Raw genomic sequence first — 17,472 nt, 5'->3', positions numbered from 1 at the left:
CCCATTACTAATAGCATACCTGACTGTAAGTTCGATTGATGTGTTTCGAGTTGAACCCACAAAAACAGAAGACATTATGCTAACTATACTATATCTCTTAGGTTTCGAGTCGATAAGTTGATTCTCCATCGTCCGTACAGAATTCCCATGTTAGCATTTGAGGAGTTCATATCTTTGCCAGTGAGATGAGGATGCTTTGGAAGAAGCACTTCCAGGCATTACAATAACGTCCCATGATTCAGTTCCTGCCGAGGATGAACATCTTGTTATTGCCTCACCCACCCATCTTCTCCTGTTCAAGAGCAATCTCACCAAGAGGTCACTGATCTCGCATTGTCCCCATCAGCATTGGCATCTACCCCCAAGACCAAGTTAACCGCGAGTACACCTGCTGATCGTTCTATACATCTCCTCTAGATCCCTAACGCCGTACCATCGATGTCATCGCACCTACGTTCCAGACCACTATAGCGGCGTCTGATGCTCCTCTTTGTCTGTAGTCGGCGGGAGGGGGAGGGGGAGGTTGATAGGACGTGGACAGCCGCAAGGCTTGCATTCTGATGACGCCGCCGCGGCTGCCGTCACGAGGTCACAATAGAAGACCCTGCAACTATTATTACCGCCGGTAATGGCAACGTCGCTCCCATGGAGACTATTGATGCCCCGACGCTACCGTCACAGGTGAAATTACATTGGAAGACCCTGAACCCATTGCTGCTCCTGGTGGACAGTCAACAGCGGTCTTAGGGCGGTCAACACCTGCCCTCCCTTTCTCAAGTTAACTAGAGGGGAGGGGGGGAGGGGGGGCCGGAGGCCATTGTAGACCACTCCTCTCCAGAGTTGCCAAGGAGGACACCACCACCGAGACGACGACTCTCGAGCCTGTTTCCCAAGAGGGAATTATCTCCCATCGCGTCGCTGTTTGGCATTCCTACTTCTATTGATGAGACCGATCTTGTTCCTGTTCAGGCTGTCAACACACCCGACGTATTGTCTCTGATGAGATTACAATGGAAGACCCTGCACCCATTGAACCCATCCATGACACCAACGTCGCTCCTGTTGAGTCTGCACCTGAGCCCATCCAGACTGAGTCTGTCGAGAACGACTCCACCGATGATGGCGCTGCCTCTAAGATTCTACCTATTGAGGTTGCCCATGACGCCAATGCTAGTGACGCTATCGCTGCTCACGATGAAACAATGGAAGACCCTGTACCCATTGCCGTCGCTGATCACGAAAACGTCGCCGCTAGTGATGTCAACGATGCCGAAGTTGATAAAACCAATGGAAGACCCTGTACCCATTGCCACCGACAACAACAACGGTCCCAAGACTGCAAGACTGCAAGCCTCACGGCCCTCCCCCCTCCTTCTCCCCCTCCTGCTACCAAGCCTACTGCCAGTCACGAAGTTGTGTTGGACGACCCTGTACCCGTTGCAACCGCTGACAATGGCGATGTTAATGATGCCACTGTCGTTGCTGCTCCCACCGCCGCCCCTCCCCTGGGCCGATTAAGGCGAGGGGGAGGGGGAGGGGGAGGGACCCCTACTAGATAGGAGGATGCGTTTGGATTTTCTTATTCTTCAACACCGCCATCACCACAATCACAATGGCTTGGCAGATCGTTTACGACGCGGCCATCAAAGCCTTGATCGGGGTCGCCGCCTTTGCGACGGCAGTAGAGAAGGGGTCCCTGTTCGCTCAAGTTCTCAAGGAAACTTCTGGGCATACTCCAGACGATACTAAAATTGTCTTCCCATGGTCAGATGTTGAGGATAGCCCTGCTAGATCCCGACCACGAACCCGAACTGCTGCCACTGAGCCCGCAACACCAAAGTTCGGAACGCCAGCTACTGAAAACGCTGATGCAACTCTTCCTATTTCGTGGCCAGACGTTGAGGATTCTCCCATCCAGGCGAACAGACCTACTGGAATCGTCCCTGCAGAGGATAAACAACACTCAGCTGCTCCTGCTCCTGGACCACCTCGCCAACTTAAGACGAGAGGGAGGGGGAGGGGTCCACCTTGAGGGCAAAGTAGAGGAAGTCCTTGAAAACGGGAGACAGAGAGGACGGCTTGTGGCCTACCAACGAAGGTACTTCATTTTTATCGACCGTATAGACACCTGTATATCTCCTGATTCACTGCACACGTCCTTCATTGATTCACTGACTCAAATGACTCGCAGCGATGAATCACGTCCACCTGTTCACATCTTCCACTTGGTCATGCCACAGTGATTCAGAGATTTCAAGTCAGCTACTACCCCAGGCAGTTCCATTCTGTGTTCTTTCAGTCTCGATCAATGCTGAGAATCCACTATGAATCACCGTCACTGTCGAGCCCGCTCTCGCTGAGTTCCTATTGAGTCCACTGAGGGCACCCGAACGATTGAATCCGCCACGTGGCAATGGAGAACCCAACACATTCACATCGCCGCCGACGATGAAGACGACAATATCTCTGAGATTACAACTCAACGATCAGTGTGTGATAAACTCATCCTGAGCAGGAGTTTGGGCATCGAAAACCGCTGGAGTGGAGGCAAGTCGCTCATCTTCAGCGGTGGGCTGTGGCCACAGGTGCTCATCTCCATCAACCGGGCAAACAAAAACCCCTCACACCTAGTACGAGCACATCCTCGACATTTGCCGACATCCATGGTCATGAACCTTTTTGATCTGTACGTCTCGAGTACCTCTGCTGAGGGAACATCTACCAGGCACGATTGACCAACACATGTTTGTTACTCTTCCCATCGGGTACTACCAAAGCTCGTACAATATCCGCATACTAATGACATTACAGATCATTAGCAAAGATATCAGGCGCAACTACCGAGTTGACGTGCCAACACTTTTGACGAATTCCATCGTCGAGAACTCAGCACGACAACGAGCCAGTCGAGCTGGCAGGATACACTACGACGAAGCCTTTCACCTTCATACTCAGGAATTCCATGACGATACCTTGTCATCACGCTAGCTAAGAGCGACCAGGTGCTCAGTGCCCACCTGTGAACGAGCTGTTCAATAAGACCGAGTGCGCGCACAGCCTCGGTGTAGCCAGCAAGTTGGCCACCATGCTTTCGCTCAACAAGCAAATGTTGCTGCAAGTCACATCCTGAGCGTTCATCAGTTCAAGTCCCCACTTGGTAAGTGTTTTCACCCGAGGCTGTAGTCCAGACAGTAAAACCAACATTGCATTTCTTGTAGGCTTTCTTCTCGCGCGTCTTGTGATGCCTTAACACGCAAATCTCTCGAGACTCGTGGCGCAGTTTACCAGTGAGGTTGGCCTTACAGAGATTTGGCATCCAACCAGACGGGGCTCTCACCCTCTATGACGTCCCGTTCCGAAGGCACCGCATCAAAGTCATCCTCTACAAATTACAACTCGGGCCCGAGAGCCAGATTTCAAATTTGAACTGTTTCTGCTTCACTCGCCGTTACTAGGGAAATACCTGTTGGTTTGTTTTCCTCCGCTTGTTGATACCACGGAGCTGTTTGTCGCGATGCCAGGGACGACAATAACACCACCCCAAAGGTATCAGCACTCATTCACGATAAAGTGCGGATTCTTGATCTTTCGGAGCGCTAGTGACCAGAATAGCGCGAGTTGCCCGCCGGTTTGCGACAGCTGTCTTCTGCCCAATCCGACTGGGTTCACCGAGAAAAGGAAGCAGTTCACCGCGCGAGACTACCGCTCAGCGAACTATGTTGGGAGAGAGGTTCTCACAAGAGGTCAACTGCGAGACTTGTCTGGCAATGGTGAGGGTTAGGCTTGAGGCCATCGGTCGGATGGACGAGGAGGAGTACGACTAGGTGCTGGAGATGTGACTTCTTGCATGTCTCTCTTCTGGCAGAATCAACTCCCCGGGAAGCCAAGCCAGTCGCGACACCTACAAGCCGCTTCCATGCTAGAACCACATACGTCGCGTGCTCGTGCTACGGGCTTCAAATATGGGCTATTTGGGCCTTGGTCCGATCTCCAATGTATTGGGCTATCGTGGTCACTTTATGTCTTTATGGTCACTCAAGCTTTCGCCCAGACCTTCTCAATTTCCTCTAGGTTTTTAACAAAGGTTAATCTGTCCGCGCAGATCAAATTCTCAACAATGTTCAAATCAAAGGTTCTCTCAAGACAAGGTTTTCCAGCCACGGCGTGACTCTTACGGCATGAACCTTATGATAGAGGTTATGAAGGAAGCTTCTGTCACGCTGAAGACAGCAGCAACTTCATCGTGGTCACTTTGGAGTCGCTTTGGACTTGTCTTGTTGCCGCTACGAGAGCCTCATTCTTCGACCATGGCGACGGATGGTGGAAAAGACTCCAACGATTACGGCGATGGTAGCGCTGGAGGTGGACTATTACTCCCATGGTTTGGCAGCTGGTTCGCCTGCAAGGTCAAAAGACACGACCAATGTCTGCTGTTCCTATTGAGGACATCAGCGATACTACTGCCGCTCAAGAGTCGCCATGTAAGGCCCCGTGCTTGTTGAATAATTGTTTGTACCAGCGCCGCTGACACTACTTCTACAGAACTTGCGCTCCGACTACCGACACCAACTCACCGAGACATCCGGTCCTCAATGCGGCTATTGCAGCACGGAGTCTACGGCGATGATGGTCTCCTATAATCATACGACTTCAATGGAGAGTACCGACACTGATTTGAATATCCGAAGAGCGACGACACCTGGGTCTGCTGAGCGTGTCGCGGAGTGGTGGTGAAGTCAAGACGGTATGATGGCAATTACCATCTCGTAAGCCAGAGGAGACAGGATTCATTGCCCATACGCCGCTTACATGGTATCACAAAGCCTGGAATTATTGAATCCGACCGTGAAAAGCTGCTCTCGTTATCCCATCATCAACGGAGGCAAATGTCGGGCCCGGGAATCCGGGTAATCGTTCTCGGGCGGGTATCCGGCATTACAAACTGGTGAGTTTACCGGGACACTGACAGCCTGGATATTCCTCTTGCTAACTAGATATTATAGATAAAGTCAGCTCACATACCACGACGAGAAATATAAAGGGCTGCGATGGGATGCAGTTGTTGGAGAACCACATCATCAACACCAACACAACTCAAGCGCAGCAGCATTGTCACATCGACAAACACAAGTCAACACACTCGAAGCGTTTCCGAAACTTCTTCATACACCACCGCAAACATGCCAAACAAGATTGTCATCATCGGTGCCGGTTTCGCTGGAGTATGGAGCGCCCTCTCAGCTCAACGCCTCATCAAGCTCAGGAATAAAGAACAAGACATTGAGATCCTCGTCATCGCACCCGAGCCATGGCTGACCCTTCGACCACGTCTCTACGAAGCAAATGCGTCAACCATGAAGCAGTCCCTCGCGCCGCTTTTCAAGGATACTGGTATCGGGTTCCTCCAAGGAACCGTTGAAACAATTGATACCAAGTCGCAAACTGTTCACGTTCGATCTTCAGACGATGAGTCGGACGTTCATTTTGATCGACTTATTCTAGCAGCTGGAAGTGCAGTTGTACGACCAAAGAGTGTCACTGGTCTTGAACAATATGCGTTTGACATTGACACTCTCGCCGCAGCCACCAAACTCGAGACTCACCTCAAAAATCTAGAGTCCCTTCCCGCCAATAAAAGTCGCGACACTGTGGTTATTTGCGGCGCTGGTTTCAGTGGAATTGAAATGGCAACAGAGCTTCTAAACCTACTCAAACACATCGCAAATCCCAACATCGTCCTTGTTGAAAGCGCTCCAGATGTTGGTCCTGAGCTTGGAGAAGGTCCTCGGCCTACCATCATGAAAGCTCTAGACAGTCTCGGAGTTGAACTCAAGCTTGGAGTTGCAGTCACTGCGGTTGATGCAAATGGAGTACAGCTCAGTTCTGGTGAGCGCATCGATGCAATGACTGTTATCTGGACTGCTGGTATGCGCGCAACATGTTTAACGCAGCAAATCCCTGGAGAAAAGGATACACTGTCTCGTCTCTATGTAGACAAAGATCTTCGCGTATCAGGCTGTGAGAACGTCTTTGCCACAGGCGATGCCGCACATGCTATCACCGATACAAAAGGGCACATCGCTTTAATGTCATGCCAACACGCCCAAATCCTCGGCCGTTTCTCCGGTCACAACACAGCAGCAGATCTACTGGGTGAACCAACTATCCCATACTCTCAGCCTGGATACACTACATGTCTCGACCTTGGACCATGGGGCGCAGTATTATCTCACGGCTGGGAAAGAGATGTCAAGATGACAGGAAAAGTCGCAAAGAAGGTGAAGCAATATATCAACCAGAAATTGATCTTACTGCCACAAGATGCCAAGGAGGCAATGAACGCTGCATCTCCTGCAGATTATAGTATTGAGAGGCTCTACAAGAGTGTTTTCAGTGCACTTGGTTGGATGTGGAGTAGTTGGGAGAGTACTTTTGGGCTGAAGTGAAGAAGTTGTACTGTATCTCATAGGCTACTAAACACTACTTGATACATCTTTACTACCTATAAGAAACAAGACATTCCAGGTTGTCAAATGCAAAGATGCACTTGCAAGGATTCTTTCTTGTCTTACCCCCCACACGTCAGTCCCTGTACTGTCACGTCACCTTCCACTTACAAATGTGTCCTCTTATCTAAATAAAGACACTGTCTCCGATCAATGCATCTACCCGTGCATCTAACACAAAGTAAACGAAACATACAACCAATACAACCAAGGAAGAGACGGAGAGGGATGAAAAAAGAAAGAAAAACCCTCATTTTTGCAACGGAAACTTGCATGTTACTTGTACAACACCAGATCTGCTGTCAAAAAAGAGAGACAACATACGGCTAAGCTTTCCCCCCCTCCCCTCTTTTGAAACGAAACATTTACACAAGAGATTAATCATCATAAGCCATGGCGTTGGTGAAAACGCCAATACATGCGTATGCTTTTAACTCGCAGAGAATGAATCGGTGTCGTCATCATCTCCATTTCTTCGTGTCCGTGTCGTATTGCCATTTATTTACCTAGATTATCAAGAGAGAGGGAGAGGGGAAGAGGGGCAGCAACAAAAAGCAGTCATCATGGAGGGTCGCGTTGTGCCGCACTTGATGGTATCACAAACGTGTATCAACTTGAGTCGCCTTCGCTTGGATGAACCGTGTTTGGGATGACAAGTCAAGGGGGCCATTTCACTGCATGGCCTGTCAGTTACAACATTCACAAGAGAGGGGTAGACATCAAAGTATTTTAGATATTTTTTTATTATTTTTTAAATTCTTTCAGACTTTCTCTCATCGACCGCCTTTAGATCTCTTCTTTCCAAGATCAGGCTGGATGGAGAGCTGTTTGTTTGTTTGCGACAGCCATTACTATCGTCCCCTTTCCTCAACTTCCACCACCATCCACCGTGACATACCGGGGGATAAAAAAAGTGTGCACACAACAATATGTCGTGCACTGGTGTAAAACCAAATCAAACTCCAGCGAGTCAAAGAGAGCTTGCTCTTCTCGCATTGTTGTACCCTGGTTCCCCTCTCCGTTCTAAACTTTTTCGCTTTTTTCGTTATGCCCCAGGCGCCTTTTTCCTAAATTATGTACACTTTTTTCTAAACAATTAACAATATGTGCAGGTCTGTGACCAGGTATGTTGTGTTGCCGTCGAGGCTATATCGGGTCCAATGTCCCAGACGTAAAATGAAGGAATGACATGAGTCGGGGTATCTCTGCAAAAATGGCAAAATAAAAAGGTAAAAAACGCCAAGCAAACCCCATGAGAGCTGGCTATATCCACCCAAAGACTTCTAGTTTTGTCTAGTCGTCATGGTATCGTAGGTCATTAAAGGTTGAAGAAAGAAAGAAGGTTACTTTCGCAGGCCAACCTTGCCTGCGAGGTTCTTCCAGAATCGTGCACTCTTGCGCTCCTCGCTGTGCGTCCGTAGCATCACCTCGTCCCGTTGCATAGGTCCTACAATGTCCTCGTCGCCTCGGGCGGGGAACTTGCCATCCGCATCCACCAGATGGGGAATTGCGCTGGGCAGTCCATCCTCGAGGCGCTTCCATTGCATACCGGCAAAGACATCGTCCAGAGGTGGGGGTCGACCAAGGTTGGAACCGCCGCTGTTGGCTCGTGCTCGTCCGCGGCCACGGCTTCGGCTTCGTGAACCACTTGTTGAACTGGGAGCAGAGCTGGTGGCTTCCACGATCTGGGCCATGAGTCCATCGTGAGTTGTCCTCCATCGCTTTTCGATTTCGGTCCATTTGGCTTCTGTCAGACCATAGATCTTGCTCGTCTCGCCATAGTTTTCTCCTGTGCGTACGAGGTGCTTGGTGTAGTTGCATCGTGCCGTATCCCAATCCTTGCGCAACTGCTGGAGTGTTTCCATGTTCACAGTCTCGGGTTGATAAGGCTGCGGAGTAATGGTAAAGTTGGCGTGACCAAGACTATCGGACCACTCGTCGTACTCTTGCAGGATCGAGGGGAGAGGGGTTGGGAGCTCGGGGCTGTTGGAACCAAAGCGGAAGGATGATATTGAAGGTCTCGTGCTGAGAGATGGTCGTGGGAATTGTGTCGCAGAGGGGACTGGTGAAGCGACTTCGGTGACGGGAGAGGGTGCGATGGTAGGTGATTGGAGAGGAGACTCTGGTGGGGGTCCACAGAGAGGGCTGGTCATTAATGGAGGTAATAGAGGTGTTGTGGCCATGCCTCGCTCTCGTTCAAGGTCGGATTGCTCAACAAGAGCTTGCGCCTTTTCAATATCAATAGGCGCGGGTAGGTTAATGCTTTCAGTGCTTCCGTAGTAAGATACGGCAGGAGTAGGGAGTCCAGTGTTTTCCAGCATGCGATCCTGACCGGGACGGCTGGGTGCTGACATGGATGACGATCGACTAGAGGGACCTCCAGAAAGAACAACACTCTCCAAGCTGAGTTCGGTACTGGGTGACATCATGGGGTTGCCTCGGCGGCCGTTTTGTTTCCAGAGCGACATATTGGGGAAGCGGGCACCAATGCGTGAGGTGAGACCTGCAAATGGTGATTCGCTGCCTGATCTCTTCTTGCGGGAGCGCTCATCGGTTGGAATGTCACCATCACTCAGGAAACCCATGTCGTAGTCAATATCGTAGTCGCGAACAATGTTGCCGTCAAACATGACATCCTCGGAACTATTTCGGGGCTCATATGGGTCATCGCCTACACGGGAAGAGGCTGGGTTAGTAGGTGAATACGAAAGTGGCAGGCCAAACACGGCGACATGACGGCCTGACCAGACGATGAATAGGACATACACAAACAGTCATAGAGACTAAACTGGTCTGAAGGAGCAAGGCTGTTACAGTCGGTGTCGTCGTGGAAGTTGTTGTGTTCAGGTTCCAGAGGCTCTTCTTGGACATCGGGCAATGATCGCATTGGAGGTTTTGTGTGGATCGATTGCGTAGGTGAGATGGGGCTTTCGTTCAATTGCGGTGGAAGATCGAGAGAAGATGTTGAGCTCGACATGCGAAAGTGACCCTTGGCAGGAGAAAAGGTTGGTGTGAGTGGTGAAGCAACATCGGATGAAGACGAGTTTGTTGTGTAGTAGACGTAAGAGAGGTCTGTCTCGGGGCTAACTTGTTGTACCTCCCACTTGCGTCGATCCTCCACCATCTGCGGAAGCAGCAGCGGCTTGAGTCTGGGGGACATTGCCGAGCCTTTACGGTCGAAGCGTAAGAGAGTGGAAAGGCGAGTGGTTCCTCGTTTGCTGCAATATTGATATTCGTTTGGGAGAGGTTTGGTGTTGTTGGGTTGGTGAGAAAGAAAAACAAGAAGAGTGGAAAACAAGAAAGATGGAGGGATGCCTCGGGAGGTAATAGTGGATGTGTTGTGTTGATAGAGAGGCCCGTAGTGACACCGCAGTCTGGGTCTGGGCTAAGAGGGTTTAGCTCGTTTGCAGGTACTTTGCGCTGTTCTGTCGGGCCAGGTGGCGGCGGATCCGGGGACCGGGGTTTGTTTTTTAGTTAACAAGACCAGGTTTGGTAGTGGAGGGTGGGCTGGAAAGAAACAGGGGGGTCAGGGTGCGAGCGCGGGGCGGGTCTTTTCCCAAACAAGACTGGGTGCGCTGGGCTCTGTTTTCTGCTTGCAACTTTTTTTCTGCTCTCAAAAAGAGGTGGGGTTGGGCAGTCACTAGGAAACGGTATTGTATAGTGGGGTTCTTGTCTCTTTCTTAGGCTTCTGACGAGAACAGAGAGAGAGGTCAAGTGGGCTGTGTTCGGCAGAGTCAGAGTAGGCTAGTCTAGTAGAGAGAAAAGCCGGTAGTAGACTGCTGACTCTTGTTTCGTACTGAGTGTTGATGAGTCGACTCAAGTAAAACAATTGTTGCTTTTTTGACTTTTGTCCGCCTTTCAACGGTGCTGGTTGGTTGTCCTCGTGAGGCGGATGTGACTCGTAACAAGCGACAGTCTCTAATATATCGCTTGATTGATAGATCAAAAGAAAGAAGTTACAAGTGCCGGGGCATTAATGTAAATATCATCAGGTGGGATGATTGAATCTACTTGAGAGAGAGGTGGTCCACGTGTTATTGAACCGAGGGTTGGGCGCGACTACATACGACTGCACAGCTGACGTTGTTGCTACTGTATTGAACCGCGGCTACAACAGTGTGTTTACCATCTGTCCCAAGGTACATTATAATGTGTGTCTGGTGATGATGCTGTGGTGGGTTGATGGCGGGTGTGGCTATTGACTCTTTTCTATTGTTCCTCTTCTACTGCATACTGATAACCTTATTGATACCTGTACCGACGTTGCGTTCTCAACATTTGCCATGCAGTGTGGGCATGGATAAAAGAGGTTGGCTGACATCAAAGGCGGGGGAGAAAAGACATGCTGTGTCTCTTGTCGCGGCTGAATGTTTAATTTGTCTCTGCAACTGCAACTGCAAGCGTGACGTGGGAATAAGGTGAGATGCCAAACAATCATAGGTTGGTTGCGATGTCCTTGGTTCTGTCGTGACACTGTACGCTTACCTTTCAGTGGACTTTACAGAGCTTCCTTCAGGGCATCAGGGAAGTGGGGCCGTCAAATCAGCCAATGAGACCAAAAGAGGTTGGGTCAAAAAACACCAATGACACACAGTGAGGCCGTAGAGAGAGAGGCTGGGTTGTTTATTGAGGCACACAAACAGCCCGTGCATCTTATTGTTTGTGGCTCATTATGGGTGCATATGTTAGTGTTGAGAACTACCGCGATCGGCATACGGCAACTGTACTTTGAAACAATGGCTTACAGGAAGAGACATAGCGAAGGGTCAAATTCTCTATCTCTTGCAAGAAAGTCATGCAATCAACGAACGATGACATTTGAAAAGAACCACTGGGACCCTGAAGACTCAAATCAATTGAAAACAGAAAACAGGGATCTACCATGAAGCACAAGTAAATAGATTACGAATTATTGACTACTAACAAAGTCATCGATCATGGTTTCAGTTGTCTATCAATTTATCCGTACTGCATGACAAATGTCGTCTTTTTATGCAATTTCACTAAATTTTTATGCTTTCTGTGGCTCTCACAACGTTGAGAATGGAAAAAAAAACCGTTGTTCTTGGTGTAACTCCCAAACAGGAAAAGACTTGAAGCAACTTGCATTCCAGTCTGCCGCAGCAAAGCTTACATAGCTTCTTACCATTGGATGCAAAGATCAGCGCTTTCTCCAAGTTTTTTATTTGTTTACTTTCTCTGTGTGTTTTTATTTTCCGAACTTTGACCTCATCACTATTGCCGATCACTTTTTTACGTCTTTGTACAGATCTTTATTCTTAATTCTCTGTACATAGTAAATAAATGACTCTCCCTCTCGTTCGTGGTAATGTCTTATTTTTCTCCCACTTGTTTGTTGTCCCACTCTCGGTCAGATCAGAAATGTGACATTGACAAGGCAGGGCAGGGCTCTGGGCTGGCAGGGCTCCTTTCGTAGGCAGAGAAGCCGGTGACAAGGATAGAGACCAGAGCTTGGGCTTAAATTTGGGCTTTCATGTGAGTGAGTAAGAGAGAGAGAGGAGTCAGCAGGGGGTACGTAGCCTTGCACATGACTTTGCTTTCATGGGCTGGGCACCGTTCATCTGGGTCGGCCTCGTTTTTTTACGATGGGATTGGCCTTATCCTTGTCCCCAGATTCCCATGGGATCACTTTTTGAAGGCGGTATCCCTTTTTTTCCTCTTCGCTTGACACCGATGATCAACTCTAGAACATCTCGCCTAAGCAACTCATGGCCCGGAAGCTCAGGCCGAACAATTGAGCTCGCAATCTTGTCACCAATGGGACAATAGGGGGGAAATAAAGCCGTTTGAACCAAAAGCCGATGACGGGCACAACTCTATTTTTTTTACAACTTGACCAGAAAAAGTAATACATATCTCACTCACTTGGAAAGTTGGCTTCAATATCTTGTTGAGCTTGCTGCAATATTACGTCGTAGGGCCTCATAATCAGTAAGTAACCTCTGGCTCTGGCACTCTGGGTTAATTGTATGTCGATCACTTCCTTTCGCGAGATGAGAAAACGCTTTGGACTTGTTTCCACGAGACAACAGGGCCCCCCCTCCCCTTCCCCTTCCCGTTTTCCCCGTCTTCGCCAGAATCCACCTACTCCAGCCTTCTCTGCTCTCGTTTGTGCGTCCACTGACCGTTTGTCCACTCTTGATGGTTTCGTCAAAAAGAAGTTGACCGCTCAGTCAAACTGGTCCACTCTGTCAAAGCAAAAAGAAAGTTACGACGGATGCTTCCGTTAGTTCTTTTCTCTGGCAGTTTGAAAGTCAGTTGTAGATGAAAACGTCAAAGAGTTAATACAAAAAATGAATCCACCAAGTGGTTGACAAGACCCTGGAAAGTGAAGTGACATATCGAGTCAATCCATCGAGATATGGTCGGTATCCCACGATTTCCTGCATCGTCTGTCATAAATCTTGTCTTTTCAAATCTTGCATCTTTGGTCGTGCGACAGACTCGTGGCATAGAGACCGGGGCAAACCTACCCATCGCGGCATAGTGTCCGTCAGTCCAAGCTTCCCAGCGGAAGGGAAGCGACACGCCGGGGGGGAACCATGGAAGAACATGGAAGCGTCGTTAGTCTGTGGCTTGCAAAACTTTGACACTTGAGAGGTTGCTAGGGACGCCGGCGCTCCGGGAACCAAGACGGTGGATGGGAGAAAAGCTTATCACCAATGGTCATTTTATTTTTCAGAGGGTCGATCTGTGAGTAGTAGACTGTCGTCGGAGAAGAATCGCGATCTTGTGTATATCGGACATACTCTCCGTACGGGTTGTGGCATTGTTACTCACATCACCGGATCAAAAGCCGTTTCTATCACCCTTTACCGACACTCGCAACTGATACCAATTGTCGGTGCCAGACCGACGGTTGAAAAGCCAAGCACGACCCCGAAGAATTCATGTTGGTGCTGCATTAGCTTCTTCCCACGAGATGGGCCGAAACTGACTTTGGAGGCTGACCGTTGTGCCCGCGGAAGGCTTCCAACCGTCCCGCCAATTCGCGAGAGCAGGGGTTTGAAGATTCCTTTCACAGAAACGATATTCTAGAGTATTATGACTCTGTCTTGACGATTGACGGGGTTTCAGACCTGCCGGTTTGGATCACTTGCAGCAGTCAATTATCTATAGACCGAGGCCTTTTTGTTATCTAGCTTGTGAATCTTGTGAGGCTTTAAAATGCTCGAGCCCCAAGTGGCGCGCTCTATGTAATCACGTCTTTGTTGAACTCGGTTATTAATGCTGCGTTATTATGCAAGTGTCCATTTGAGTTTACGCTTTGCAGTTCGTTGAGAGCTGTCAGACACGCGTTGTGGCGCGGTTAGTCGATAAAGATGTGAAGAATGACTACTTGTCCGGTGTCGGAGTGTAGAGATTGCTGTTGTTCTATGAGTAACAACTCTGGTTGGGAGTCAATTGACAACTATGATATACAGTAGAACACTCATCAGCCAATAATAAACTACATCTCTATAAGAAACAATATTGAGGTTAAAGTCAACAACTCTGACTACCCCAGATGCAGATGCCATTCAGAACTTTTGAATGCATTCACTTACGCCCGCACAAACTCAATTCAGTTTGTCCGACCCTCCACCAGCCATCAACTTTGAGGGCTAATAAGAGATGCACAATTACTTTCTATAGTATCTCATTGTTGAAAAGTAGTCTTTGTCAACTAGACTCTCTTTATTGGTCAATTCATCTCCCTTGCAGAGTCTTTTAGCAACTTTGTACTTGACCCACAGATATGCTGATGCCTTGGTCGCAAGGCATCTATGAAGAAATGTCTGTGATGATCTCTTAACAAACAAGGAAAATAGCTCTACTCGAAAAATCCACCAAATGCCGTCATCGTCAACATCATCATGATTAACTTGCTCTTTGTTTGTATTTTGTTCCTAAAATAATGAAAATTTATGTTTTTTTTATTAAAGGGTGGCTTCGGCTGCGGCTTCGGTAGAGACGCTTACTGGTGTAATGCTAAATCTGCATGCTCTTTATGAATGTCAACACTCAAGTATGTCATTACAAATACATACTTTTGATCGAGATTAACGATGTAAAATAAAGCATTGATAGATTTACTTTCTGATGAGATTAACGAGTTAATCAACTCTAATTAACTCTTGATATGTTTGTCTTGCGGCCGTTGTTTACTTTTGTAGATTAATTGGTTGGCAACAAAGTTTAGTCCATCGATCGTGGCTTTTTATGCTAGAATCAACATGGATGTAGAATTATCAAACACACAGACCATTCGCGGTAATTAATTCAACGGTTGCGGCTGCGGCTTGGATTTGCATTCCTGAGCTTTGTTTACTTTGAAGAGTCACATAGGGTAGGTATACAATACTCAACATGATGTATAACACAACCAACAACCTGTAGTTAACTCATGCAGCATTAACTTTCTCGATCTCATCATGTTCCTAGGAGGTGGCGATTAAAGTCCATTGGGCAATTGGGGCCTCAATTGCTGTGTGTGGTTACATCGACAAAACTCAACGGCAACCGATGTTATCCATTAAAAACGCACAACTCTTTACATCAGAGTCCAAGCTGCATGAGCCTCATGAATTGTTTGACTGTAGTATCTCGCGTACCTGAAGCCAATCGTGATTCAAGATGTACTTCAACATCATATGCACGTCACATTCTCTTCACGGAAAGCTAGGATGTCTCTTCCCCGTTACAAGTTAAGCTTTCTTTTCATGTCTAAGATGCAGTCGGTCAGATTCCTACATATCTATTTCTCGGTGGTAACATGGATTGCATTCAACAAAATGCAGTTGGATCGAAATGACAAAATATGACAAAATGTAAAATGTAGAATGCATAACTATCTACTTCCAGGAACAGCCAGCAGGAACGCTGACGACAGGCCATCCACATGCATCTCCACCGTAGTCAAGTCAGAATTTTCAGCAACTTTCCTTTTTCTTCAAATAGAGTCTTACATACATCCGGACCCACGCCGCTGGTCTTGGGTGCAGCGGCTCCGAGTGTATCCGTAGAAGATGATGTGCTGCGATGCATCGTGGGGGAGAAGATCAGTCGATGTGTAACCAAGTAAGAAGGGATCACCTTGTCTGCCCAGACTTTTCTACTCCTACTCTATGATTGAAGGTGGCAAGTGGCTGTTCGATAATGTCTCAACATCATAAACCTTCTTTTTTAATTCTCAACGGTGGCTGTTCCTTCTCGATAATGTCTCGAGGAATTGGCCCTGGCTATACCTAAACAAGAAGACCGCGGTCGGCGGAACACGGGGTCCGGAGTGGTGGTGTCGCGTTCCTGACGATCGTGACAAGGGTCTTGGCTATGTGTGTGTCTCATCGCAGTTCGGCTTCGCCTACCAAGGCTACTACGCGATGTTGGATTTCTATCTAAGCGAAATTCTGCTCATGGACTTCCAGAAAGGATCCTTTGCTTCTCGGGACACTCGGCAATGAACGTCGCAGTGAATGGGATTCGCCTATATCGCTACTGTTATTACAGGACATATAATACGGATATCGTTTGACTGGATGCTTGTATGCTTCCCTCGGACCATGAACCGTAGTGTTGCAATTTCTCTTAGGCTGTGAGGAGGTAGCAATTGCACAGCAGACGCTTGCTCCTTGCACCAACGGCGCTGCAGCCTCAATTTCGCCCCTGGTCAAGTGGCTTATAATCGTCTGAACTCTCACCAGAGAACAATTTGGATGAAACAATACACCTCGGCCAGTGCACGTGGAGGTATTCCGCACCAGCACGGATGGCATGGCGTTGAGATCTGCAAGTCAGATTGCATGTACAGCACGGCACCTGTAGCCGCGGCTGAGACGCTTTAATCTGTCGATATTGCGAAGTACCGTTGGGCGTCGTTTGCAAGCGTCATTTACTTGCAACTATACAGACAGTACTTCCCTGCCCGTGCATCACACCGCTGCCGCATTGCTTTTCTCTGTTGGTTATCAGAGGCAAAAATCTTTTCGCGCCCGACTCTTTCCAAGTTGTTCATGTGAGGAGAGAGGCCCTGGCTTAATTAGTGGCCAGCGCGTTGTGGCGGACTCTCATTCGTCAAGTATAGTCCAAGGCTACCAAAACGCAGACCGATATCCAAGATTTGAGCGTGGGGGAATCGATCAATCGCTCAGAGTTGGCCACGATAGTAGTAACTTGGAGCGAGGCTATCTCGTGGTGCCAAGTTTAATGGTATGGCGTGTTCTGTCAGATTTGATGGCCCGGTCAGTCGACAAGACTTGACCGGTTTCCGGGGTATGTATGTTCCTGCATATTCCGCTGGCCTCGCGCTGTACACATGTAGGATGTATATTTGATTGGTATGTATGCGCGGGAAGAGATATCACACTTGGGGTTGCTCTTACGTGGTGTTGCCAGTCGCGGCAGGTGGATGAGGTGATTGCGGGATCAAGTCAAGATTACCGCCGTGATAAAAACGAGGCCTTATTGTGACTTAATTGACCAATCTCATTGGGTTTCTGGACGCGATGTTGAGTGATGCGGTTGTATTTCTTCGATGTGTTGTATTGGGCTGAATGCTGTATTGATGATTCAGGATGGGGTAATTGAGGCCATTGCTCTGTGATGTGCAAATAGGAAGGTTTGTTTGCTCGAGTAAAGGGCTTGCAGCATGCCGCAATTGACCTTGTTCAAGTGGACTCGGTACGTAGAGTCTTTCTGCTCCGTGTTCTGGCTTCGTAGATGCACTTCATACCATGGCCGAGCCTTATTCATGTCGTTTCTGGTATAGGGTAATCGAGTTGGTGCTGGCTATCAACGTCTCGAGCGACACTGCGCGTTCGTAGTGTTAGGAATGATATCTTCCTGGCTAAGACATATGTTAGCAAGCCTCAAAGTAACTCTTGATTGATTTGACTTGCTGAAATGCAACTGTTGGGGCATTGAAGATGGGTATCGTAGGATTGTCGATGTGAAGTCCATGGCACAT

The 17,472-nt window shown here is 48.4% G+C and overlaps 5 protein-coding genes across 5 annotated transcripts; 4 read left to right on the top strand and 1 right to left on the bottom strand.

Moving 5' to 3' along the window:
* Window positions 1-1,010: 1,010 nt before the first annotated feature.
* Window positions 1,011-1,559, top strand: FSST1_006356 (uncharacterized protein; the record flags this gene model as incomplete). The annotated part of the gene is made up of 1 exon (XM_083232717.1): window positions 1,011-1,559. One exon carries the CDS (start codon window positions 1,011-1,013, stop codon window positions 1,557-1,559), a length of 549 nt encoding a protein of 182 aa, XP_083089786.1.
* A 53-nt stretch (window positions 1,560-1,612) lies between these two features.
* Window positions 1,613-2,032, top strand: FSST1_006355 (uncharacterized protein; the record flags this gene model as incomplete). The annotated part of the gene is made up of 1 exon (XM_083232716.1): window positions 1,613-2,032. The coding sequence occupies one exon, from the start codon at window positions 1,613-1,615 to the stop codon at window positions 2,030-2,032; it is 420 nt and encodes a 139-aa protein (XP_083089785.1).
* Window positions 2,033-4,307: 2,275 nt separating this feature from the next.
* FSST1_006354 (uncharacterized protein) lies at window positions 4,308-4,734 on the top strand (the record flags this gene model as incomplete). Its single annotated transcript, XM_083232714.1, has 2 exons — window positions 4,308-4,481; window positions 4,543-4,734. The coding sequence occupies 2 exons, from the start codon at window positions 4,308-4,310 to the stop codon at window positions 4,732-4,734; spliced, it is 366 nt and encodes a 121-aa protein (XP_083089784.1).
* Window positions 4,735-5,180: 446 nt separating this feature from the next.
* On the top strand, window positions 5,181-6,446 carry FSST1_006353 (NAD(P)/FAD-dependent oxidoreductase; the record flags this gene model as incomplete). The annotated part of the gene is made up of 1 exon (XM_083232713.1): window positions 5,181-6,446. One exon carries the CDS (start codon window positions 5,181-5,183, stop codon window positions 6,444-6,446), a length of 1,266 nt encoding a protein of 421 aa, XP_083089783.1.
* A 1,403-nt stretch (window positions 6,447-7,849) lies between these two features.
* On the bottom strand, window positions 7,850-9,666 carry FSST1_006352 (uncharacterized protein; the record flags this gene model as incomplete). The annotated part of the gene is made up of 2 exons (XM_083232712.1): window positions 7,850-9,192; window positions 9,273-9,666. The coding sequence occupies 2 exons, from the start codon at window positions 9,664-9,666 to the stop codon at window positions 7,850-7,852; spliced, it is 1,737 nt and encodes a 578-aa protein (XP_083089782.1).
* Window positions 9,667-17,472: the final 7,806 nt, after the last annotated feature.

Source organism: Fusarium sambucinum, chromosome I, assembly GCF_050947815.1.
Source record: "Fusarium sambucinum isolate potato_lamoka chromosome I, whole genome shotgun sequence".
In the NCBI taxonomy this organism is placed as follows: Eukaryota; Fungi; Ascomycota; class Sordariomycetes; order Hypocreales; family Nectriaceae; genus Fusarium; species Fusarium sambucinum.
Note: the sequence above shows the minus strand (reverse complement) of the source record. Positions and strands in the feature narration are given on the sequence as shown.